The sequence below is a fragment of the Rattus norvegicus genome, chromosome 9 (genome assembly GCF_021556685.1).
Source record: "Rattus norvegicus strain SHRSP/BbbUtx chromosome 9, alternate assembly SHRSP_T2T, whole genome shotgun sequence".
Taxonomy (NCBI): domain Eukaryota; kingdom Metazoa; phylum Chordata; class Mammalia; order Rodentia; family Muridae; genus Rattus; species Rattus norvegicus.
The window spans coordinates 5,451,325-5,475,282 of record NC_141542.1 but is presented as its reverse complement, the minus strand read 5'-3'; the positions used below and the strand labels follow the sequence as shown (position 1 = coordinate 5,475,282).

The 23,958-nt window shown below is 45.6% G+C and overlaps 1 protein-coding gene and 1 long non-coding RNA gene across 3 annotated transcripts in view; one reads left to right on the top strand and one right to left on the bottom strand.

Moving 5' to 3' along the window:
• Positions 1-2,066, bottom strand: part of LOC134480466 (uncharacterized) — a 31,998-nt gene extending 29,932 nt beyond the window's left edge. Inside the window, exon 1 of the long non-coding RNA XR_015629287.1 lies at positions 2,037-2,066. This is a non-coding gene — a long non-coding RNA (uncharacterized LOC134480466). The remainder of the gene's footprint in view (positions 1-2,036) is intronic.
• Positions 2,067-2,070: 4 nt separating this feature from the next.
• On the top strand, positions 2,071-22,004 carry LOC134480464 (nidogen-2-like). 2 transcript variants are annotated; one of them, XM_087568227.1, is made up of 6 exons: positions 2,071-2,493; positions 3,289-3,489; positions 14,311-14,493; positions 15,040-15,271; positions 17,704-17,884; positions 20,826-22,004. In XM_087568227.1, the coding sequence occupies exons 1-3, from the start codon at positions 2,086-2,088 to the stop codon at positions 14,314-14,316; spliced, it is 615 nt and encodes a 204-aa protein (XP_087424353.1). In that variant the 5' UTR covers positions 2,071-2,085; the 3' UTR covers positions 14,317-14,493; positions 15,040-15,271; positions 17,704-17,884; positions 20,826-22,004. The 2 variants fall into 2 exon arrangements, with proteins under 2 accessions (XP_087424353.1, XP_087424354.1); XM_087568228.1 differs by having other exon boundaries at positions 3,204-3,489.
• The last annotated feature ends 1,954 nt before the right edge of the window (positions 22,005-23,958 follow it).

The following is a 23,958-nucleotide window of genomic DNA, read 5'->3' as shown; positions in this document are numbered from 1 at the left end:
AGAGACAAGACAAAACTGGGTTTAAAGATAAGCTTTGACATACACCAGTCACGTGACAGTAATCACTTAAAAAACAAACAAACAAACAAACAAAAAACCCCAAACACTCTTCAGGTTTAGTTTCCTTAGCTCAGTGTTCTCCTGATTTGGATATCTATTGATGTCCAGCAACTCCTCTCAAATGAAATGCCTTAAGACAACACATATTTAGTAATTCTCAGGGTCATTATGAATTAAGAATGTGTTATGGCTTAAATGAGGCCCTTGCTTCAAAGGTCTATCACATGGCTGCAACCAAAGTCAACCATGGTTGTGGTGCTATCTCAAGACTCCAGAAGCTCATTTACAGGTCTCTTGGCAGTTTGGTTCTTGCTGTCTGGTGACCAGAGGCTCTCTGGAGTTCTTTACTATGTGTTGCCCTCCTAAGGCAGTATATAGCTTCCTCAGAACCAGTGGAGGAGATATGGTGTTGACTGGCAAGACAGAAAGGCCATTGAAGTGAATTCTGATCACTATGGCCCCATTCTGTTGGTCAGAATTCACAAGCTAGCCCACCCTTCTCAGGTTGGCAGGGGTGGGTTGTTGGAGAGTAGGAGTGCATGGGAGGATGGGCATTTATACAGGAGAGAGAACACTAGGAAATCAAGCTGTGGGGATTCCATCTTGGATTTTGGTTTGCCTCTAATTTGTAGGGTAGACCTCCAGTCAGTGTTAGAGCTATTGTTATGCTGAGTGGAGGGATGCTGAGCCAGAGGAGGAATGTTGAGCCAGAGGCAGATTGTACTGTGGGTGGAAGAGTAAATAAGGTTAAATAAATAACTAAGAGTAAATAAGAGTCAATAATTTGGACAAGTCAAATCGCCTCCTGCCTCCCAGATACCATTTTGTCCTCAGCAAAATGTAAATACTTGGTCACAGCGGGGCAAATGAGGCAAAAAATGTGCAAGCTTCAGTTTGTTTTCTGAGGGAGAAAACAGCTCTCTCCAGCTTGCAGGGACAAACTGCTCTGGGCCTTTTCTGTTGTGTTGATTCGGAGTCTGTCAGTCTGGTATCTTCAAGGATTTTAGTATTTGGCCCCTTGGAGCCAAATATTAAAGAAATATATTAAATAATATATAAATAATTAAGAATTACAAGGCTGGGAAAAACACAACGAGAAAGCTGGTTTTGTGAGTCCTTTAAAGTATGTCTAAGGCTTTTTTAAAAACTACGTTTGCTTCTAAGGAGCCTGTGGCGGGTGGGCCTAGCTGAGAGAAAACTGGCTGTACGTGGGAAATTTCACGCTCCTGATAATAAAATGGTACTAAAATCTCATCCGGCTCCCGAGGCTTAGAGCAGAAGGGATGTTTATTGTGGAGGGGGTTCCCCAACACAGGTGCAGCTGCTTTCCAGGTTGTGAGGTTTCTAGCCATACAGGGCAGCTGGGGTTATGGACTCTGTGGCCTCCTGCTAGGGCAGTTCCTTCACTTTGGGAGAAAACACTCAGTTGTCCCGCCCTGGCGCCAGGCAGCTTCACTCCAGGCTCCAATTGAATGGTGTCACACAAAGTGGTATTCACAGTCTGTGCTGGGGTAACCACAGGGGTAACCTGGGGTGTCCCAGGGAAGGTAAACAGCTGGGGAGGACATTTCAGAGGGTGGCAGTGTCCTCCCAAAGGTTAGCCAGTGATTGGGGATAGAACTTGGGAGTCAGCCTTTCACAAAGGCATGCTTCTCAGCAGGAAATGTGGGTGGGGCGGAGCAGTCCCCAGATAGAGACAAAGCTTCTTTGAATCTTTATCGGAAGGCCTGGCCTCTTGCGAGAGGGGTACCTGGGACGCCAGGGCAGGGAGAAAACTCCAGTGCGTAATCTCATTACCCTCCCTCGCTCTGCCAACCTAGAGGGCACAGTGGCTTACAGCCTACAGCTGCCCGCACACCGAGTGTCCCTCCAGCCCAGGAGGTCACCTCCTGCAGCGTCATTACCCATACTGGAGAGTCGTGCGTAGCTCAGGAGTAGTTGGGACAGCCCAGATCAGATCCGACCAACAGTCTCACCTTCCCAGGCTGGCTGCTCCACCAAACTACAGCTGTCTTAGGAAACCTAATGAGAGCCAGTTGTAATGGCCACTGGCATACTTTCTCAGAGTCGCTGATTGGTCAGTGGCTGAGAGCTGTAGCCAATCAGCGCGGTTTTTGGGCCCACATTGCGGACCAAAGGTCCGAGTGGGCATCTGGCAGGCACAGTGGCCGGCAGAGACTCAGGTGTGGAGGGCAGAGCCAGGGAGGAATGAGTATGTCTTGGGACCCCACAGCCAGGCGCCATCACCGCCTATCGCTGCTCCTGGTGCTGGTGCTGCTGTCACGAGCCGGGGCTCTGCGTCCTGTGGAGCTCTTTCCTTATGGGGAGTTCTGGGGAGATCTGCTGCCACGGGAGGGCGACGTTGAAAGCTCCCCGGCTGTGAAGCTAGCAGTACCTCTATGCTTCTACTGTGACCAGTTCAGCAACCTCTACGTAAGTTCAGCTCCCAGAGGTGCGTGGCTTGGTGTGGGGTTGTAGTTTCTTCCCAGGGTGTGGAGCAACTAACCTCAATGTTTAACTGTCATCGCCGCTGGGGACCGGGGTTAGCAGTGGCGCTGCAGCTTCTTGATCCCTACTGTGGAGGAATAAGGATCATTTCAAGGGAGAGCTGGAACCGTCCCCCTCTACTTCGACTTCCCAGGCAGGAAGATGAAGTTGAGGCTGCTAGTGCGGTTTGCGTTTAGGGGCGGTGGGAGGCTGTGCACACAGGCATAGCAATCTAATTAAGGACACGGCGCCCAAGGTGTGCAGTGGTGGAGAAAGATGAGTGGGTTCATGAGTGGCCGCACCTGTGGGTCACAGTGCACTTGAGCAGTGTCGCCAAAGTTGAGTTTGTTACCCTGGATGTGTCTCAACCTGCAAAGAGGAGGGAGTCTTCTTGACTCGAGTAGAACTCGGACCGTAGGTGCATTCGACTGGTGGTTGCCCACCACCAGTTTGAGGGACCACCGTTTTGCCCTTTAAAAATGTTTATGTGGGGCGGGATTCACGTGCCACCTCATGCGTGTGAAGAGCAGAGAACAACCAGTTTTTTTTTTTTTTAATCCCACCCTCTGTTGAGTCCTAAAACTCAAGTCGTCAGGTTTGACAGCAGAGTGCCCTTACCTGCTGAACTGTCTCACCGCACTGTGGTCTTATTGTAGGTGGGCACCAATGGCATCATCTCCACCCAGGACTTACCCAGGGAGACTTAATATGTCATTGATGATTTTCCTACTGACTTCCCAGCCATCGCCCCATTCCTGGCTGACATCCACTCGAGTCACAGCAGTGGCCAGATCCTGTATGGAGGACACCTCCTGGACTGTGCTGAGTCTGGCTGCTTGCTACCTGTGCACAGGCTTCCCCCCTACCCACTTCTTCCTGGCCACCTGGGAGCAAGTGGGCGCCAAGGAGGAGGACAGGCTTGGGGCTGCGTGGTCTGGAGAGGTAAGCGAGGGGTACCCTGCAGCTGAATAAACAGAAGGGTTGGGCTTGAACAGGAAACTAAGACATTGGCTAAGAGGCATTCCCTTGATTCCGCTCCTCAACACTAAGAAAATTACTTAGTAAAATGAGGGACTAAGGTGCAGATACCAAAGACTCTGAGGGAACTTAAGGCACTTCACAGGTTTTTTTTTCTTTTTTCTGGAATCACCTATAAGTACACAAATATTTCTAATGATATATTCATCAAAAAAATTAAAAATTTGGGAAATTTAAAAAGGAACAACTTTTTTTTTTTTTTTTTTTTTTTTTTTTTTTTTTTTTTTTGTATGAGCTGGGTGTGGTGTCACTCACCTTCAATCCCAGCAGAGTCAGAGAGGCAAACAGATCTCTGTGAGTTCTAGGCGAGCCTGGTCTACAAAGTGAGTTCCAGGACAGAATACAGAGAAACCCTGTCTGGAGAAACCAAAAATAACCCGTAGGTTCATGTGTACATTTCTAGTTATTTCTTTAATATTGTTGCCGTTGACAACAGTGGGTCCACAGTGCCCATATTACTGTTTCACTTGCTAGTTCTGCTATTTAGTATGCTCTGGTCAGTGTATTTCTGTAACATTTATTACAACCGTATAAAATTTCACCCTTCCTAGTGGTCATTAACGTTGCTCCCGTGACGTTTTTACTATAATCAATACTATAAAACGCTTTATAAGGTTTTTATTTTATTCGTGTGTGTGTGTGTGTGTGTGTGTGTGTGTGTTTGTGTGTGTGTGTGTGTGTTTGTCTTTCTCTGTGTCTGCTTGTGTTGGTAGGGCCAGAAGAGGGCTTGGGCCCCCTGAAGCTGGAGTTGTTACATACAGGCAGTTGTGAACTGCTTGACTGACAATGGATACAGAGATTTGAGCTAGCATGCTGAAAGGACTACTAGGTGCTGAGCCACCTCTTCAAAGCCAACACTTTTTAAAGTGTCAAAACACTGCACAGCCTTAGCTGACATCACAGGAGAGTGAGCAAGCATGCCATGAACTTCTTAGTAAGTTCCCTGTAGCTTTCTCCACATTGCCTTTGTAACAGTTTACATACTTCTGTCTGCAGGAGCCTGCTTTGCAGTCTCCCTGGAGAAAACACCAACTCTGCTCTGGCTTTGGTCTTGGCAACATGTGAAGCTGGTATGGGTGGGTGAGGGTAAATGGCCTCATTCCTGGTGTAGGCAGAGACAGAGTCCTCTTGTGAAATTCCACCTGGGTGTAAAATGCCATAGACCTGGAGCAAATCTGTGTTTGCTTTAACTCCCCTAGTGCCTCTGAGCTACAGAAGTGATGTCTTCCCTAAGAGCTTGCCCATTGTTCCTGTGTTTGTTCTGTGAACTTAAAGGAAGAGACATGTTTTCCTAAAGCCTGCACCAGCAGAGATGGAGAAATTGTTTGAAGTTACAGTTTCTTACTTGACAGGTTAACATCCAGTTTTGTTTACTGACTAGCCTTGTAATGCCTTGGCTTTGCCATCTCAATTACAGTTCAACAGAATACCTTCAACTCAAACACTGCCTCCTTGGCACAGGCCAGTCAGCTAGAGGGCTAGAGAAGCCAGTCCCCACTGTTAAGTTTCATTCACTCAGCCATTCATTCATACATTCTTTTTAAAACGTTTATCTAATATCATGTATAACAAGCTTATAGTAAAAAAAAATAAACTTTTCTAATACAAGCAACTAGGTCGCCAATTCTAATATTTCTATTTTCTTACAGTCTTTTTAAAATTTTTTAATTTATGAGTGAGAGTGTGGGTGTGCATGCACATGTGTGCATATGCGTGTGTGAACCAGAGGTCAACTTTTTTGCTTGGGAGCCATCTTGTCTTTCTACTCAGGGTCTCTCTGGGACCTGGGGCTCCCCAGTTAGGCTAGGCTTGCTGGCCAGTGAGCCCTAGGGATCTGCTTGTTTTTCTCTCCAGAGCAGAGATTACAAGCATGCTGCCACGACCTGCTTTTGATCTGGGTGCTGCCATTCAAATCAGGACTTCATGCACACACAGCAAGCACTTCATAGGGTGTGCTGCCTTCCCAGCTTCTCCTGTAATGTTAAAAAAATCTATGTCACAGGGTTAGGGTTAGGAGCTAGGGTTTAGGGTTAGGAGTTAGGGGTTAGGGTTAGGGTTATATATGCAGAGAGTCATATATATCATATATAATCTCTATCTGAACATAGTCGATATTTGTTAATTCAGAAACTACTTTTACACATTTTCCTTATATCGGCACTGAAATAGACATAGACTCTAAGCGGAATGCTCTTACTCTGAATGGCCTCTCTTACATTTAGTAGGAACACTATTGATAACCTTTTGTTGTGGTAATATGGTAGACTCTCCAGCTAGAGCTTCCTCCTAACCCATCTTGATTCAGGTATTCCATTTGGGTAGGTTTCAGTGAGCAAGCAATTTCTCCAGGATAGAAGGCAGAGCATGTATCAGCCTGTGCATTGGAGGTTAATGTACTAGGGGCATGGCAGGCACAGTGTCTTTCAGAAGAGCAGGGTTCTGGGATCTGATGCAGGAGCACTCAAGGGTAGAGACATTGTCCCCTCTGAGGACTGCAATTGGTTCCTGGAAGTAGGCAGCCTTGAACGATTTGAAGTGGGGAGTCTGACATTTATGTTGTTCCTTTTGTTTTGCTTTTGATCCCCCCGCCCCATGCATCTCAGGTTGGCCTCAAACCTCATAATGGAGGATGATCTTGAATCTCTGATCCTTTTGACCTGACTGACCTGTGCTGAGATAGTGGGTGTGCAGCATCACACCCTACCCATTTGATGGGAACTGAACCGAGAGTGCAGGCTGACCAGGCACTCTACTAGCTGAGCCACAGTCTTTCTGGTGACCTTAGTTAGTAAGGGTCGAAGGGCAAACTACTTAGACAACTGTTAAATAGTCTGTTTGTTCACACTATCAGATTTCTCTTTAAATTTTTAAAATTGTGTTTATGCACATGGGTCATATGCCTACACACCGTTGCATGCAGTGCCCGTGGAATACCCTGGACCGGATTACCTGCAGTTGTGAGCTGTCATGTGAGTGCTGGGAAATGAACATGGGTCCTCTGGAAGAAGAGCCAATGATCTCAACCAGGGAGCCATCCCTCTGCTCCCCTCTCCTTACTTTCTTGCAGGAGTGTTTTATACTGTCTTCTCAACACAGTCCCACAGGATAAGTACAGTAATAACTGTTTATATCACAGAAGAGAAAATAATTTCCAAATCTGCCTTAAGTGAGGCAAAGTCACCTTAGAAGACATACTTTTCCCCTTTCTTACACTTTTCATGCAAGATCCATTTTCTGTATACGAATCATATAAGTAGTTACAGTAACAATCGCTGCGCTTTTTCTGAAGACATCTAATAAATAAGGTTAGCGTTTTAGTGTTCATTGTGGCTTTGGTGCTAGGACAGTTCTTGGAGCCATATTCAAAGGAAGTGAACTGGAGTGAAGTTGCTGTGAAGGATGCTTCTGATGATAACCTCACTATGAAATTACTGTTCTGCTGCTCCCAAGGAAAATTCAGCTGAATTAGCTAGCCTCTTGCAACAGAAAAAACAAACAAACAAACAAACAAAAATTAGAGCAAGAAGCATTTGCACTGAGGCTCTGGGGTCTTGAGGCTGCAGTGAGTCCCAAGTGTTTTAGTGTTTATTTGACATGAAGGTTACAGCCCTAGAGAGATGAGTTTACTACTTAGGATTCTCATTTCAGTAGCAACATTTCATTAGAAACAGTCTTTGACAGTTTCCTTTTGGTGTCCGTGCACGGGTACCTGTGTCTCTGTGTGTGCCTGCGCATGTGTGTGCATGTGCAGGCACACACAGACATTCATGCATGGCTCACATTTGTGTGGAGATGCATGTGTGTGCAGACCAGAGAAGAACTTTGAGTGTCATTCCTTAGGCACTATCCACCTTTTAAAAATTATTTATTTGTTCTGCATATGTGTGCATGCTTTGACACTGTGGTAGTCACAGCACAACTTTAGAGTCAGCTCTCTGCTAATCCCCCTTGATGGGGTCTGGGAATTGAGCTCTGGTCATCAGGCTTCAGAAGTAAGTGCCTTTAACCTGCTGAGCACTCTATCCAGCTCCCTTTCAAATCATTTTCAGGCACACCTCCCTCTGACCCAGTACTCAGAAGCTAAGCCAGGATTGATTGCTGGGTGATGAGGCTCGCAGAGCTGCCTTCCTTCTTATGGGACTACAAATCTGGGACTGACAGACACCATGACTTTTTGTTCAGTGTGTATTCTAGGGATCAAACTCAGGTGCTTATGCTTGAATAGCAACTCCTCACACTGAACCATATTCCCAGCTCTTCCTTCAATTTTGCAGTTCTGGGACTTGAACACAAGTCCTCATGAAGGTTAGCTAAGCAAGTCCTTCATGAATGAGCAACACCCATAGGCACAGTAATTCTTTCATTACACCTTCCAGGTACTTGTGAAGTCAGGAACAAGGCAGAAAACACTTGCAGCAGTGGTCTTGGAAAACACAAGCCCTCAGTCTTCATTTTCTAAGCTGTAGATTGACATGGTAGTGTTGACTTTTTAGGGTTGTCATGAGAATTAACCAAGGTGATGTGTTGTTCCTGCCATGTAACGATCTTGTGGTAGAACTCCTTTATGTAAGGACTTGGTTGTTTTATTTCATTTTATTCTCTCTCTGTGTGTGCATGTATGTGTACGTATATGTTTACATGCTACATGTGAATATGTATGTCTATGTATGGTGTGTGTGTATGTAAATAATCTATGTTTATGCTGTATATGAAATTGTGTGTCTACATGTTCATGATGTATATGTATGTCTGCATTTGTGCATTATGTGTTTGTATATGTTTGTGTGTGATGTGTGTGTCTGTGTATGGTTTATGTGTATGATGTGTGTATGTGTATGATGTGTGTGCTTGTATATGTATATGAATATGTGTGTGTGTGATGTGTGTGTCTGTATATGGTATGTGTGTATGATGTGTGTATGTGCATGATGTGTGTGCTTGTGTGTGTCTGTATGGTGTTTATATGCATATGGTGTGTGCATGTTGTGTGTGAGTATGTGGTGTTTGTATGGTATGTACATACTGCATTGAGGCCACTTGTGTGTGCATGATATATATGTGGGGTGTGTGTATGGTAGGTGTGTAGGACATGTATGGTATGTGGTTTTGTATGATTTATGTGTGCACGTAGCGGGGTGCACATGCAGAGATTGGGAGGAGATCCTCCCAGTACCAGTTCTCTCCTTTTACCAGTTCTTCCTGGAACTGAACTCAGATTTCAAGGCAAGGGATTTATTTACCTTTTGAGCCTTCTCTGGCCCTCTTTATAAGTACTTTTTAAATGGAGGGTTTTCCATATTACTGTTTTGGGTTTATTCCCCTTTGTTTTTCTTATCTTTTTGCAGGGGAATTTGGTGGGGAAAATTCTGTAGCTTTCTTGTTTTTTAACTTTTCCAAACATCCATATTGTTCTTCAGATATTGCCATAGGCTGAATGGGCTTCAGGACTTGTTCCATTCGCTGAGGTTTTGAGCACAAGATGTGTTCTCAATTACTCCTGTGGAAGGCTCTTCTGAATACTTTGAAGATCCTGGGATTGAACTATTGCTTTGATAGATTTTTTTTTATTTTTGAGGTAGATTTTGGCACACACCAATCTCCTTTGCCTGGAAGATTCTGTGATCTCTACATAGTTGTCTTACATCTGGTATAGTAATATTAATATTAGTCACTGGAAATGACATCAGAGGAATAATATCTTTACAGTGTGAAATGTTTCTGCTCTCTTCATTCCCTCCAGGATGTTCACATAGGGTGTGGCAGAGTGTTCTACCTGGCATGCAAGAATGGCATGGTGCAACTGCATTACAAAAATGAACAAATGTACATTTAGTTAATCTGAGATTTCTTAACTGTCACTTCATAGAGCAAAGAGGTTATGGCCGGAAGATCTGAGTAATGATGGGTACCGTGTTGTTGTTGTTGTTGTGGTTGTGGTTGTTGCTCTGTGTGTTTTTGGTGTCAGGGGAAGGCTGTTGTGTTCTCACTGGGGAGGAGGGTGTTATCTAGAACTGAGGTAGATAGTATGTTGAAGGTTTTTGTTGATGAGGAATTTCATTTGGGTTGGAAGGACCACAGGAATGGGAACTGAGTGTGAGTGGTAGGAGAGCTTGCCCTAGTCTGGGCTGCATCCTGGGAGAGGGATGGGAGCGTGGAAATTGCTTCAGAAAAGGATGGAAACATTGCATCTGTAGCCAGGAAGCAGAGAAAGATGGGTGTTGTTTCTAAGCTTTCTTTCTTCTTTGGTAAGGCAGTGCAAGCCTGAGCCCAGGGAATGGTGGTGTCTATATTTAGGGTGGGTCTTCCCTCCTTAATTAATCTAATCAAGATACTTTATCAGAGACATGCCTGGTGACTGTTTCCTGGATGGCTGTAGATAGCGTCAGATTGACAGCTAATAGTATGCATCACAGCTGGTCCCTGGATACTTTAACATGGAATGGTGGGTGTTGAGTTGGTGCAGAGGTGATGGTTGTTCATTAAGAACTTTGGATTTAGCTGGAGCTTTTAATTTATGAAGCTAGAGTCCACAGAAACAGTACGTGTGTAATTTACCACATGTCAGTGAAGACAGAGAGGATAGAGAATAACTAGATATATGAAAATGGGTTGAAGAAAACTGCTTAGGTGTCCTTGAAGACTACATATGAAGAAGGATACACTATGCCATCGTGAAAGCATTAGGCATTCTCTTAACTCTGCAGTACCAGGGTGAATTTGGAATACCCCAAGCACATCAGTGTCCCCATGGGAATGGGGAAAAAGTAACATTGTTCACACCAAACATCGGAGGCCAGAATCAGTGGCCTTACACTTCCAGAGAATGTGTCCTTAAGGAAGACTGAGCATTGAACTTTGTCCCCCCAGGAAGGAATCACCTCATTTCTTATTTTGTTATCATTTTGGTAAGGCTGAATAGACAAATCCCTTGTTGTAAAGATGTCATTCTGCTGGTTGATGTTTTACCCTTGTTGGATGGTATGTTTGAGAAGCCTTCTGGTTTTCTGTCTGAACAGGAAACTGGAGACCTTGCAGCTGGGCAACTCTGACCTGATCCTCTTTGTACTGCTCTGCACCCTGTGGAGAGCTCCTCTCCTAGCTGGCACTCTCTCTTTCTCTTTGGGGAGGTTGGGAGGCCATGACTCTTGTACAGGTTTTGGCAGTGCACCTGAGGGCTTACTTTCAGAACCAGTGTGGAGGACTCTTGGAAAATTGTCTCTGGGAATGTGAGGGCCTTTCCCTTTGGACAAGAGTCAGACAGAGGGGGTCTCTAAGGAGGGGCTCTGCAGGGCCTATGAAGTGGCCTCTTAGTGATTCTGTGTGGAAGTCTGTAGCCCTGACAAGGGGTTCATGTGTGGCAGATTTCAAGCAGCTCAACTCTTCCGGAATGTACTTTGGGATCATAAACTATATTAAAAGGAAGTTTTTGTTGTTTTCTCCTCTGTTATTTGCCTCTTTTAGTGGGGAGGACATTAAAAACTCGCCATCTGAAGTGAGTGCTTCGCCAAAAGGTGACACAGAAAAGACATAGAGCAAATAAGGCACCGCATGTGCAGATCTCCAGGTTAAAAGTCAGGCTCTCCCATCACAGCCTCCTCACTTCTCCCCAGACCTCCTCCCCACTGCCTTCTGATCTCCACACGCAGACAGCCCTTATCATATGAAATTTCTGTAAATTTAGAGCCTTGGTTCTCCCTTATCTTGTGAAGTTGATTGTGGCCACCATACCAGGAGCCTCCACAGTTGGTTATTTAAGGATGGGATTATTAGTTCGGCTTTTTATCTCCTACTTGAACTTTGTTGTGACTGAAATAAAGCTTTTGCAGCCTCTGGTCCTACCCTGACTGATGATGGATGACGCATGTTCTTCGTGTACCTGAGTTGGAAACTTAGAGGTTTTGACCTTTCTGGGGAGGGTCAAGCCCCGCAGATGACATACTTGAGGACTACAGCTGCAACAAATGTAGAATGTGGGGACTGAATTCATGAACTTTTTTTTGAAAAACAAGGAAGGTAAGCAGACTCTTTCATTTAGAGAATACAGAGGCGCTACAGTTTTTTTTCTTGAAACCATATTAATATCTGCATTTCTTTGTCTTATTACCCAAACCTCAAAGCTGTACTTTAGCATTATGTGTCAGAAAGGTAAAAGTAACATTTGAGATGTTCTAGAACAAGGCAGAAAAAAACACAAGGACACATTTGTTCCTTGTATTCAGTTTTGAGGTTCTTGCTGTGTCAGTTTGTCTTGTTTAGCAAAATGAAGAGGTAATGATACCAATAAGTGATTTCTTTTCCTTCTTGTCATCCACCTTCTTTATAAAGCGAGTATTTGTAAGAGAAATGTCTCCCCAGTTACCTATTAAATTGTAAAGCATATATGATCTAGTGAGAGAGGCCAACTACAGAGTCTAAGACAGTGGAGCATCCCTTAACTAATTCTTTGGTGGAAGAAGGTGGTAATGGCAGAAAAGGTCCCTTTGAAACTCAGTAAATGAAATATCAGGGAGTAATTCCACAGTCACCCTGGTGTTAATTCAGACTCCAACTCTCATCTAGGTCTGCTTTGGCTCCCACAGTGTTTATCTTCATTCATTGGCTGCCACTGTGATGCTACCCTACCCCACTCTGATGTCCTCGACACTCTCCTTTTTCTGTGGCCTCGGCCACCATGCCTGTCCCCAGTCACTCTCCTAAAATTCCAGTCCAGGCTGTTTCTCTCTCCTATAATTCAGGCTCTTGGGGCATAGTTTTTTGGCTCTGTCCTGACTGCAGCATCAAACATAATGTGGTTTAGCGGGGACCCAACCCCAATGAATTAATATTCAGATGGGTTAGTGAGTGGAGGCCAAAGCCAAACCAGACAACCAACAGGAGCCAAATACATACTGTAAAACCAACATAGTGGGTGCCTAAGGATGGAAGGGGTTCCGCAGGGAATCACAGTCCTCGACCCCCAGGAGGCAGTGCTTGCTGGTTAGGATTTTCTTGGTGCAGGGAAATATGGACAGAGCATCAAAGCACTTAGTAGGAGTGGGGACCCTTAAACACTGTGTAGAGGTCTTAGTGGAGCTGAGCCTGGGAAGGGAGATTGGGTCAGAGCAGGTGTCCTGGAAGGCTTGTTTGGTAGAGTTCAGATGACTGTCTATTGCAGGGGATGCGCCGTTGGGTCCGGCTGGCTTCCACCATTAATCATTGCCCGACCTTAAGCAAGCCCCTGGGTCTCTTTCTTCATCTGCAATGTGACAAGATAACTCGTGTTGTAAAGAGATTGAAGCGGAAAGGGAGTTTGGCTGTGAGATCAGTAAGGAAGCCTTTTGATCAGCTGCTTCCTGACTGAGTGTTGCCTGCAGTAGGCAATGGGTGGATGCATAGATGGATGGATGCATGGATGTTGGATGCATGGATGTTGGATGCATGGATGGATGGATGCATAGCTGGCTGGCTGTATGCATGCTGGCTGGATGCATAGATGGATGGATAGATGCATGCTGGATGGATGCATAGATGGGTGGATGGATGCATGCATAGATGGATGGATGCATGGCTTGCTGGATGCATGCTGGATGGATGCATGGATGGATGGATGCATAGATGGATGGATGCATGGGTGGGTGCATGCATGGATGCTAATATGATATATGGATGTGAAAGCCGTCCAGACACAAAATAAAAACTGAGGGTATAGGAATGAGCAAGTCAATTTTGTTCCTTGTCCAGAACTCTCAAAAGAGTTTGGGCTGGAGAAGCTTACAACCTTACCACTTTTAAATACACTGTTTTAATGTTATTTGTTGAGAATTTCATACATTGATACAGTATATTTCAGTATATCCACTTGAATAATCCCTTGAATACAGCGAAGCCTACTCATGAGTGAGGGGCCACCAGTGCAGCATGGTCCACTCACTAGGGACCATACCCCTAAAGAAAACCCTCCCCTAGCAGTTCTCAAGTGACAGAATCTTCTCAGCTGCAGGCAGGGGCTTTAGTGCCCTACCACATCCATGCTGGAATGTTGAGTGGTTTGCTCTTCTGCTGGACACCAACTGCACTGAGTTTGTGAGTTCAATGACCATACCATGAGAACATGTCATTGTTTTGATCCAACTCCTTCCGACCTTTGGATCTTAAACTCTTTCCACCTCTTTTCTTTCCAATATTCCCTGAGCCTTGCGGGAACTTGATACGGTGGGAACTTCTGTGGCTGAGCTCTCCACAGAGAGTTCATTCTCAATACTCGGACTAGTTATGAATGTGTATTACCTACCATCCACTGTATGAAGATGCTCCCCCAATGACCACCGAGAGCTGTGTTAATCTATGAGCTTGTAACTGGTATAGTTTGATACTATACATTCATTTAAGAAAATAGTAGTTATGGTTCACTCCCAGGGCTTATGAGCCTGTCTGCCATGGTTTTCCTGACCAGATTTACAATGCCAGGCAAAAGTTTCCTCTTGTAGTGCAGACCTTGAATCCACCCAGAAAATGATTGGTGATCCTCATTACATTCCTGCCATTAATGGCACACCCGTGAGTACATCTGGATGGGCTTTTGTTATGTAGCCCTGAGTAGTCACAGTGGAATGAGAATAGTCTGCATAGCATCTTGTAGCATCATAAAGGGTAGCTAGCAGGGGTGGAAGCTTCCTGCTAAGTACTGTGCAGGCAGCTCTGTGTTATTTCTTCAAGTTCTTTGACCTACTTGTGTGGTGTCATCAGCTATAGGATCTTACCATCACATTCTGATGGGTAGCCCTGAGCAATGAGAATTGACAACTCTGGTATCATCTCTGTGACATCCTCGACCAACAACTTGAGAGCAAGGTGTCCTACATCTAACTCTGGACTTTTTGAGAACTTGTAGCCAATGGAAGGAGAATTACCCACCTTGTAACGTTCGTTGTAAGTTGGCAAGTAGCTTTTCATATGGCTTTTGTATTTTAATGTTCATGGACGTTTTACCTACTTGTATGTCTGTGTGAGGCTGTCAGAAGTCCTGGAACTGAAGTTAAAAGCAGGGGTGAGTTTCCATGGGCGAGTAGGTGCTGGGAATTGAACCCAGGACCTCTGGAAGAGCAGCCTGTGCCCTTAACTGTCCGTCTCTCTGGCCCTTCATATGGCTTTTTCAAATATCCTTAGTGTTAGTTAGTTCTTCTTCATCCTCTTCCCTGCAATCCTAAAGATTTTAAACCAGTGTTTCATTTATGCATTATTTAACTATTGATCTAAATTGGTAGAAAAGATTAAAAAATAACACATGGTTTACAAAATTATATTTGTAATTTGAAGAGGGGATTCTAAAGGAGATTATGTTCAAAACCAACATGGGGAAATCCTAAAAAGGATCTGGCCTCTTCCCCCTTGTTGGAACACCTTACCTGTGTTCTGATTTTCTTCTTTTGTTTATTTCTTTGTTTAAGGGTGTCTGCAATTCCTTTTTGTCCACAGCTGAACACTTTCCAGGCCGTTCTGGCATCCGATGAATGTGATTCCTATGCCCTCTTTCTCTATCCTGCCAATGGTCTTCAGTTTTTGGAACTCACCCCAAAGAATCCTACAGTGTCCAGCTGCAGTTTCCTGCTAAGGTGGGATTCTGCCAAGGGGAAGCAGATGACGTGAAGAGAAAAGCCCTGTATTTCAGCCTGACTAACAGTGAGCAGTCGGTGAAGAATCTCTACCCGTGAGTAATGTGGAGTGTGTGACTGTGCTATGCACTGGAAGGACATTTAGGAGGGACACTATCTCTAGTGGCCAGAAACCATTTGATAATAACCTTTGGTGGCTTCTAAGAAAGGCGCTGTTTGAAAACCAAGAGGTAAGCTGGACCTCTGGCGCTTCAGGCTGTCCAAGATTTAAAAGATTCTTTCTTTTTCCTGCACTATCTGTCAGGCATAGAAACCAGAACCAGCAGTGATTATATGTTTGTGCAGAACTACTGGGGCTTGCTGTGAAAAACATTGTTCTTGGGGCTACATAAAAATATCCAGTCATAACTAACTGCCTCAGTGGACGCTTTTCTGGAGAGGAGGCATCATGATTCAGTCTTTCAAACAGGTATTGTTAAGGATTAAATTATGAGTACTATAATGGAGGGGGGAGGTAGATGAGGCTTTTAGTCGTCTCAGGTTTCTTTTGGCACCATCACCAGAAATCATGCTGACTGGTTTATCTACAGCGTTGCCAGAGACAAATCCATTTCTTAGTCTCCCCAGTGGGTTATTCTGCTAGTGCTGCAATAGGCTATTCCGCAGGTGTCTGTCCAGTTGGTGCTCCTAAGAGACTATTGACTTCAGGTGGGCTCTTTTGTCTTTGTATTTTGCAATATTAGCTTAGCCCACAGTAGTTACTTTGTGACTTCCCATAGTTGCTTCTCAGTCAAACTAGATCATGGGCAGATAGAGTGACAGAGCAAAAATTTGCCGATCACTTTATCTGCAGAGCATTGTGATAAAACCCTTGCAGATATTATCTTAATTAAAACTCTCTCAACTTACAGGCGGTAAGTATAACTATCTTCCCAGTTTTACCAATAGTCTTACCGAAATTATGAAAGGTGCTTATGTCAGAGTTAAATGGCCGAGCCATAGTCAATACAGCTCTGAAGTATGGATACAGGGGTGATCTCTTATGCAGAATAGATAGGGTGTTTCTTACTTGGATTTCATGTTACCTGGTTGTTTGTATTTTGGTTCATTTTATCAGTCACTCCGGTTACAGCTCACTCTGCCCCTCTCCTGCAATTTTGATATTTCTGGAAAGCATCAAAAAAGACAGTGAAGAACCGGAGTGAATGGATGACAGTGTTTGTGTGCGTGTGCGTGTGCGTGTGTGTGTGTGTGTGTGTGTGTGCGCGCACGCGCGTGTACGTGTGCATGGATTTGCATGCATGTGTGTGTGAGCACGTGTATGAAGGCCTTTCTGGCTCTAGTAGGGAAACACAACTTTCTCCTCACATGCTTTTTGCACACATACACACAGGCACAGACACACGGGCACACACATGCACACGCACAGCAGCTTCTTATGGCTATGCAGGTACCAATTCTCATTCTAATACTCTGTGATGCTTGGTCCTTCCCAGATTCTGTTGGTGTCCAGGGGCTCTGCCTTTAAAAATCATAGTATTTCAAGCACTCAGCCTTATTTCCAAGGGTTCTACATACAAGTGTCCCCTCCTGTTCTGTGATCCGTACTGGGTCTTGGTCTCCATCTCACCCTAGTCTGTGTAGTCTAGACTCTAGAACAGACTTAGCAGTTGGCCTCTATCCTTTCTCCTCTAACCTCTTACCCTCTACCTTAAAGACTCTCTCTCCCCGGGTTGTACCTAGAGCCCCTTGGAAGGAGGGCTGAATGCTTGAAATACTACAATTTTTAAGACACAGGCGTGTGCCAGAAAGGAGAAGCGTGAGACATGACCAGAGTGATTGACAGATTTGGTGTGCCTCACGCTTGATAAAATGAGACAAACTACAGACAATGGAATAACATAAAATGCAAGTCAGAATTATCCTGCCACTACTCTGAGTGACAACTCTGCTACCTCCCCTTTCAGCGTGGGCTTTGCCTCCCATTCAGTGTTTCCATACTTAACACTGTCTCCTAGGCTTCTTTCCTCCAGATTCTGTCAGTGTCGTTGTCTTAAGGGTTGAAACATTGCATCACACATGCCCAGCATTGAGGACAACATTTGTAAACTAAAGTAGCTCAGGATCATGGTCCTAGCTCCCTCTGGATGCTTTGCTGTACCCCTCCAAGGAGAAGAACATTTTCCTAGTCCTGGAATCTCTTCCTCCAACAGAGGTCATACATTATTCATGTTTGCAGGCCTCTTCTGAAACATATGCATATTCAGGTAGGGGAGAGAGTAGTTCCTGGGAAGGGATTAGTCACAGGTGGGCCAGCATGGCTGTTCTGTTTTGTGATACAGTTTTTCTTTCTAGGAGACAAATTCTATCTGTGAGCATTCATAAACGACCTCAGTGTGGAGGGTAAATTAACTGTTTAGATTCCCACCAGTCGCTGTGGCAAACGCCAGGATATTGATTTATGTCTCATTAGAAGGCATTTATTTAGCTCCACTCTTGCATGATTTGTATTTTCTTACTCTTTGAGGCTTTGAAGCTGTCCACTTCCAAACTCAAGAGGTTTCCCAGGGGCTGGAGAGATGGCTCAGCGGTTAAGAGCACCTGACTACTCTTCCAGAGGTCCTGAGTTCAAGTCCCAATAACCACATGGTGGCTCACAACCATCTGTAAAGAGATCCGATGCCCTCTTCTGGTGTATCTGAAGACAGGTACAGTGTACTTATATATAATAAAATGAATAAATCTTTAAAAAAAAGGGGGGGTTGGGGATTTGGCTCAGTGGTAGAGCGCTTACCTAGGAAGCGCAAGGTCCTGGGTTCGGTCCCCAGCCCCAGGGAAAAAAAAAAAAAGAGGTTTCCCAGCTGCAATACCTTGCTGTGGGATGGGCTGGGGCTCCAGGGTCTCTTCTTACTGACTGGTTTCAGTTTTTAAAATTACATTACTGTGTGGGAGTTGGGGGTTGGAGGCAGCTGTTGGGGAGGTGTCTGGGTCGGAATCCAGTTTGTCAGAGTTTGTGCTCTCGCCCTACCACGTGGATTCTGGGTATAGCTCTAAGCTCTTGTAGGTTAGTGGCTTTCCCTGCTAAGTCATTTTTTCAGCCTGGAGTTTTGTCTTCTGTGGTGTGTTTTATTTGCAACCCTAATTTCTATAAGCACCAACTGAGGGCAAGAGTTGAAGCTCTGCTGGTAGAACACTTGCGGACACAAAGCCCAGAGTTTTGACCTTGTTGCCACACAAACAGGGTTTAGTATCACACCTGGTATCCCAGTGTTTGGGAGGTGCAGGCAGGAGGAATAGAAGCTCAAGGTTATCATCAGCTACATGAGACTGTGTCTCAAAAAAATGAAAAGAAACCTTAGCAATTGAATATAACAAGTCACAGAAGGGACGAACACTGACCTGATTGGGGAGGAAAGGGTTTATTTGGTTTACTGTCCTGGGTCACACAGTGCATTAGGGGAGCCAAGGCAGGAACTAAAGCAAGACAGGAACCTAGAAGGAGGTAGGAACTGGAGCAGAAGCCATGGAGGAACATTATTATTGGTTGGTTCCTCTGTCTTACTCAGCCTGATTTCTTACACAACCAGAGATGGTACCCTAGGGTGGTATCACCCATAGTGAACTGCTCTTCCTCCCACCAATCATTAACCAAGAAAACGCCCCTCCCCCAGACTTGCCTTCAGGCCTGTGTGATTGAGGCAATCTCTTCTCAGGTCTGCATCAGGGTGACGAAATCCAGCCAGTACAGCAGAGTATCATGAATACACTTGGGTACAGGTAGTGGCTAGTGGACAGTGCACAGAATGAGAGAGAGATAGAGAACTGAAGAAAACCTCAACTCTCTTCATTATTGCAGTAGAAACCGAGACTAGAATGATGAATACTTGCCCCAGTGAACAAAGATCTCGTTATATGATTCACTGGATCTTAATACCTCTTTTTAGCCATTCCCTCTTATTCTTGATTGTTGACTTTTGAGGAAATTACATAGTCTGGGATAATTTGAGCTTTGGTATTTTGTGCAAACACAGGATTGATATCATTGGCTAGGTCCCGTTTTCCAGAGTCATTTTTTTTCTCCATCTTTATTAAATTGGGTATTTTTTATTTACATTTCAATTGTTATTCCCTTTCCTGGTTTCCAGGCCAACATCCCCCTAACACCTTTCCCCTCCCACTCTATATGGGTGTTACCCTCCCCATCCTCCCCCCATTACTGCCCTCCCCCCAACAATCACGTTCACTGGAGGTTCAGTCTTGGCAGGATGAAGGGCTTCCCCTTCCACTGGTGCTATTCATTGTTACCTATGCGGTTGGAGCCCAGGGTCAGTCCACGTATAGTCTTTGGGTAGTGACTTAGTGACCTGAAGCTCTGGTTGGTTGGCATTGTTGTTCATATGGGGATTCAAGCCCCTTCAAGCTCTTTCAGTCCTTTCTCTGATTCCTTCAATGGGGAGGTCCCATTCTCGGTTCAGTGGTTTGCTGCTGGCATTCACCTATGCATTTGCCATATTCTGGCTGTGTCTCTCAGGAGAGATCTACATCTAGTTCCTGTAGGCCTGCACTTCTTTGTTTCATCCATCTTATCTAGTTCGGTGGGTGTATATATATGGGCCACATGTGGGGCAGGCTCTGAATGGGCGTTCCTTCATCCTTCCAGATCCTTCCGAACCCGAGCTTTCTCTTAGGGTTAGGAGTCATCTTACACATGGCTGTCCTCTTCACAGCAAGCGTACCATTGACACTGAGATAGTAGGTGACTGAGCTGGCAAGAGTAGTGCCACATCCCAGCAGAAGATCTCGAGTTTCAGGATAGCTGGGACTATCTGGTAAGACTCCTCTGAGAAAAGAGATTCTTGGGAACTAACAGGGTTTCATGGTCTACTCTACAGAGAAAATGAAGATCTGTTCCCAAATACTGAGCCTCATTTTGATTAATACATTTGTATCTTACCTATGTTGAACTTTTGCTCAAAAATTGTTTTAGACTTGGTCATTAAAAAGTACTGATAGATCTATCATCCTCTGTCATTAATATATTAGTCCATGTGAATCAGAGTACACAGAGATGTTTGGAAGACAAAGTTTCGTGTTAGCATGAAATTCTTGCCGTGGCTTTGCCAACTTTTGGCTGTATGATCTGAAGATTAGCTAACCTCTCAAAACCAACTTTTTCCTCACTAAGAACTAGCACAGCTACCACCCCCATCTTGCAGAGCACAGTGAAGACTGATAAGCACTGGTGTAGGCACGGCTTGTAGAAATCAGTACTATTTAAGTGTTTTAGGAATTTTAAGCTTAAGTAAGCTTGAGTCCGATTTAAGTTTTCATTCACGTCGAGAAAGCATAAAATATTCTTGCATTCCATGTTTGCTCTCAAGACAGCCAGGTTTTTGACAGAATATTTGATTTGGGCTTCTGGAGCAGACATATAACCTGATAGCTTAGTGTTCCATACACAATGCCAGACAAAAGGCAGCTTATAACAAAGTTCCTGTATGGTATTTATCTCAGTTACTTAGAAGCTTTGCTTCTGTTTGACATAGCAGGCAAAGTTTGACTTTGATCGTTAAAGTCTTTTGATTTCAATATGAATTCTGAAGGAGGATGAATGGACTGGTTACAATCCACTCTTTCCTCTGTTCTTAGACTAAGCAACCCGGGGATTCCTGGGGCGTGGGCTTTTCACATCAGCAGCAGGCTGGCCCTGGACAATGTCTGGGCAGCCACAGTCAGAGGTGACCATTCCACAGCCTGCTCCTCAGCGCTGGAGCACTCCTTCCACCATGCTGCAGCCCTGGAGATCTGTACTGAGGACAGTTGCAATTACCACAATGAGAATGGAGAGGATGTAGAATACCCACCAATTGAACCAGGGGAGACCCTGGAAGGCCACAGCAGAATCGATGTATTGATGTGTCTTTCAAATCAAAGGCTAATTCGAGCTTTGTGGATGTTGGCACCACGTCTCCAGATTCTGATCACGATTCTCCTTTGCCACACCCAGCACCTGGTAACTGGTCATCCTACCGGGAAACATAATCGGCTTCTTTGGTCCGTCAAATCAAACAGGGGCCACCTGTGGGAGAGGTAGAGGTCCTGGATTTCAAGGACCCAGCATTGCTTTTGGATCCAATGGGCACCAGAACCCCAGCTCCTCAACAGGCAGATGCAGCTTTCCTAACTCCAGGCAGGAAAGACCTTGGGAACAGAAATACCCAGTCCTATTCAGAGGCACGGCCAGTGCTTTCACAGCCAGATGTTCCCGTCGCTCCTTTGAAAGGAGAAATCCTTCCTAATTACTCCTGAAAGACCCCAGCTTAGCAGCAGTAACGCCATTTTGCAAGGCTGTACTTAAGATGACTGGTTCAGAGAAAGGTTAAAACACTGAGTACAAAGCGGCTGCCAAGCAGGATGTGTTTGGGTGAAGGCCTGACAACAGGACGACTGCGGTTGAGCACCTGACAATGAAAAAAGCCCCGGGAGAGGTCCCACACCCTGGTGGGGGGCTGAGTCAGTCGTTATGTTCCAAGAAGGTAGCTAAGAAACTTGCCCCCGGGCTGAACCCTTGGGGGGCCGAGTCAGCCCTTATGTTTCAGGAAGGTAGCTAGGAAACTTGCCCCCAGGCTAAATCCTTGCCATATTAGAATCCACCAATTATATCCCTGTAACCATGCATCTGCTTCTGTATGCTTGCTTCTGCTCCCCAAAATCCTATAAAAAGCCCATCCTTGGTTCCATGGGGCGCGCCAGTCCCCCGAGTGACTGAAGCGCCCGCAGGTGCCTGTGCCTGTGTATCCCGACAATAAACCAAATCCTCTTGCTGATTGCATCCTGTGGTGTCTCGGTCTGGTCTTTGGAGTTGGAGGGTCTCCATCCCGAGGAAAAGTTCTCCCTGAGAGCTTTTCATTTGGTGCGTTGGCCGGGTAAGGAGATCCTCCACCCAGGGACCACCGACCACCCACTGGGAGGTAAGCCGGCTGGCGTCTGTCTGATTCTGTCTCGTTCTGCCTTATTCTGTCTGTTCTGTGAGCGCTCAGCCAGGTCTGTTCTGTGAGCGCTCAGCCAGGTTCTGTGAGCGCTCGGCCAGGTTCTGTGAGCGCTCAGCCAGGTCTGTTCTGTGAGCGCTCAGCCGGGTCTGTTCTGTGAGCGCTCAGCCGGGTCTGTTCTGTGAGCGCTCAGCCAGGTCTGTTCTGTGAGCGCTCAGCCAGGTTGTTTGGAATTTGGGCGGGACGAAGAAGGAGCTGACGAGCTCGGACTTCTCGCCCCGCAGCCCTGGAAGACGTTCCAAGCGTGTTAAGGGCCCGACTTTTCGGGGCCCAATCTGGGACTCTGGTTAGAGGAAAAAGATCCGGACTAACGGCACCTCTGTCTGTATTTTTGGCTTTCAGAGGGCCCCGGACCTTTGCCACCTCCATCTGACTTTTTGCTTTCAGTTTGGTACCAAAGCCGTGCAGCACGCCTGTCTGTTGTTTGTTTGACTGTTGGTGTTGTTTGTTTTCTCTGTGTTCTAATCTTCCTTAGAACTAACATGGGACAGTCCCTAACAATGCCCCTAAGTCTCACTCTTGATCATTGGGAAGACGTCCACGACCGGGCACACAACCAGTCCGTCGAGGTTAAAAAAGGACTCTCTGCACATCTGAGTGGCCCACTTTCGGAGCGGGATGGCCAGTGAATGGCACATTTAATAAGATCATTATTTTACAGGTTAAAGATCGGGTCGTCCACGGACATCCTGACCAGGTTTCTTATATTATCACTTGAGAGAGTCTCGCCTTAAACCCCCCCCCTGGGCGGAACCCTTCGTGGACCCGAATTGGCCTCCCCTCAACCCCCAGCCTGTCCCCTCGGCCCCGCCCGGTCCGCTGGCCACGTCTTCCTCTCTCTACCTTTGTGAAATCAGAGCCTTCTAAGAAACCTGTCCTCCCGGCAGACCCAAACTCCCCTCTCATAGATCTTCTCTCTGACAGGCCCGGCTAAAACGGAGGAGGCAGAGCCGCCGGCCAGATCAATTGCCGGGCCACAGTCTGATAAGGGTTTCTCCCCTGTCGCAGGGAGATTGCGCAATAAGCTCGAGGTGATGCCAGATACAACCTCCCAGGCTTTCCCACTTAGACAGGGAACCGGTGGCCAGACCCAATACTGGCCGTTTTCAGCAGCTGACATTTACAATTGGAAACAAAACAACCCTTCTTTCTCCAAAGATCCGGTGGCACTCACCGACCTAATAGAATCTGTTTTACTTACCCACCAGCCTACTTGGGATGACTGCCAACAGCTCTCACAGGCCCTCTTAACCTCAGAAAAAAACAAAGAATGTTCCTAGAGGCCAGAAAGCATGTTCTGGGAGATGATGGGCGTCCCACCCAGCTGCCTGAGGACCAAACTGGGATTTTAATACAGCTGAAGGTAAGGGACACCTATGCCTTTATCGCCAGTTGCTTCTAGCGGGTCTCCGAGGGGCTATACGACGCCCTACTAATTTGGCTCAGGTAAAACAGGTATTACAGGAAGCAGGGGAAACTCCCTCCGCCTTTCTAGAGAGACTTAAGGAGGCCTACTGTATGTACACTCCCTATGACCCAGATGACCCAGGACAAATGACGAGTGTCTCTATGTCCTTCATCTGGCAGGCTGCTCCAGATATCAGGACTAAGTTACAGAGGTTAGAAAATTTGCAGGGCTATACATTACAGGATTTACTTAAAGAAGCTGAAAAGATTTTTAATAAGAGAGAGATAAAAAAGAAACAAAGAATTGAGTCGAATTTTGGCTGCCA

What these genes read in the sequence shown, in the direction of transcription:
- LOC134480464 (XM_087568227.1), top strand. Translation starts at nt 2,086, where the DNA reads ATGAGAGCCAGTTGTAATGGCCACTGGCATACTTTCTCAGAGTCGCTG. An exon ending in ACCAGTTCAGCAACCTCTAC is followed by an intron (nt 2,494 to 3,288) that starts GTAAGTTCAGCT and finishes CTGACTTCCCAG; the next exon opens with CCATCGCCCCATTCCTGGCT.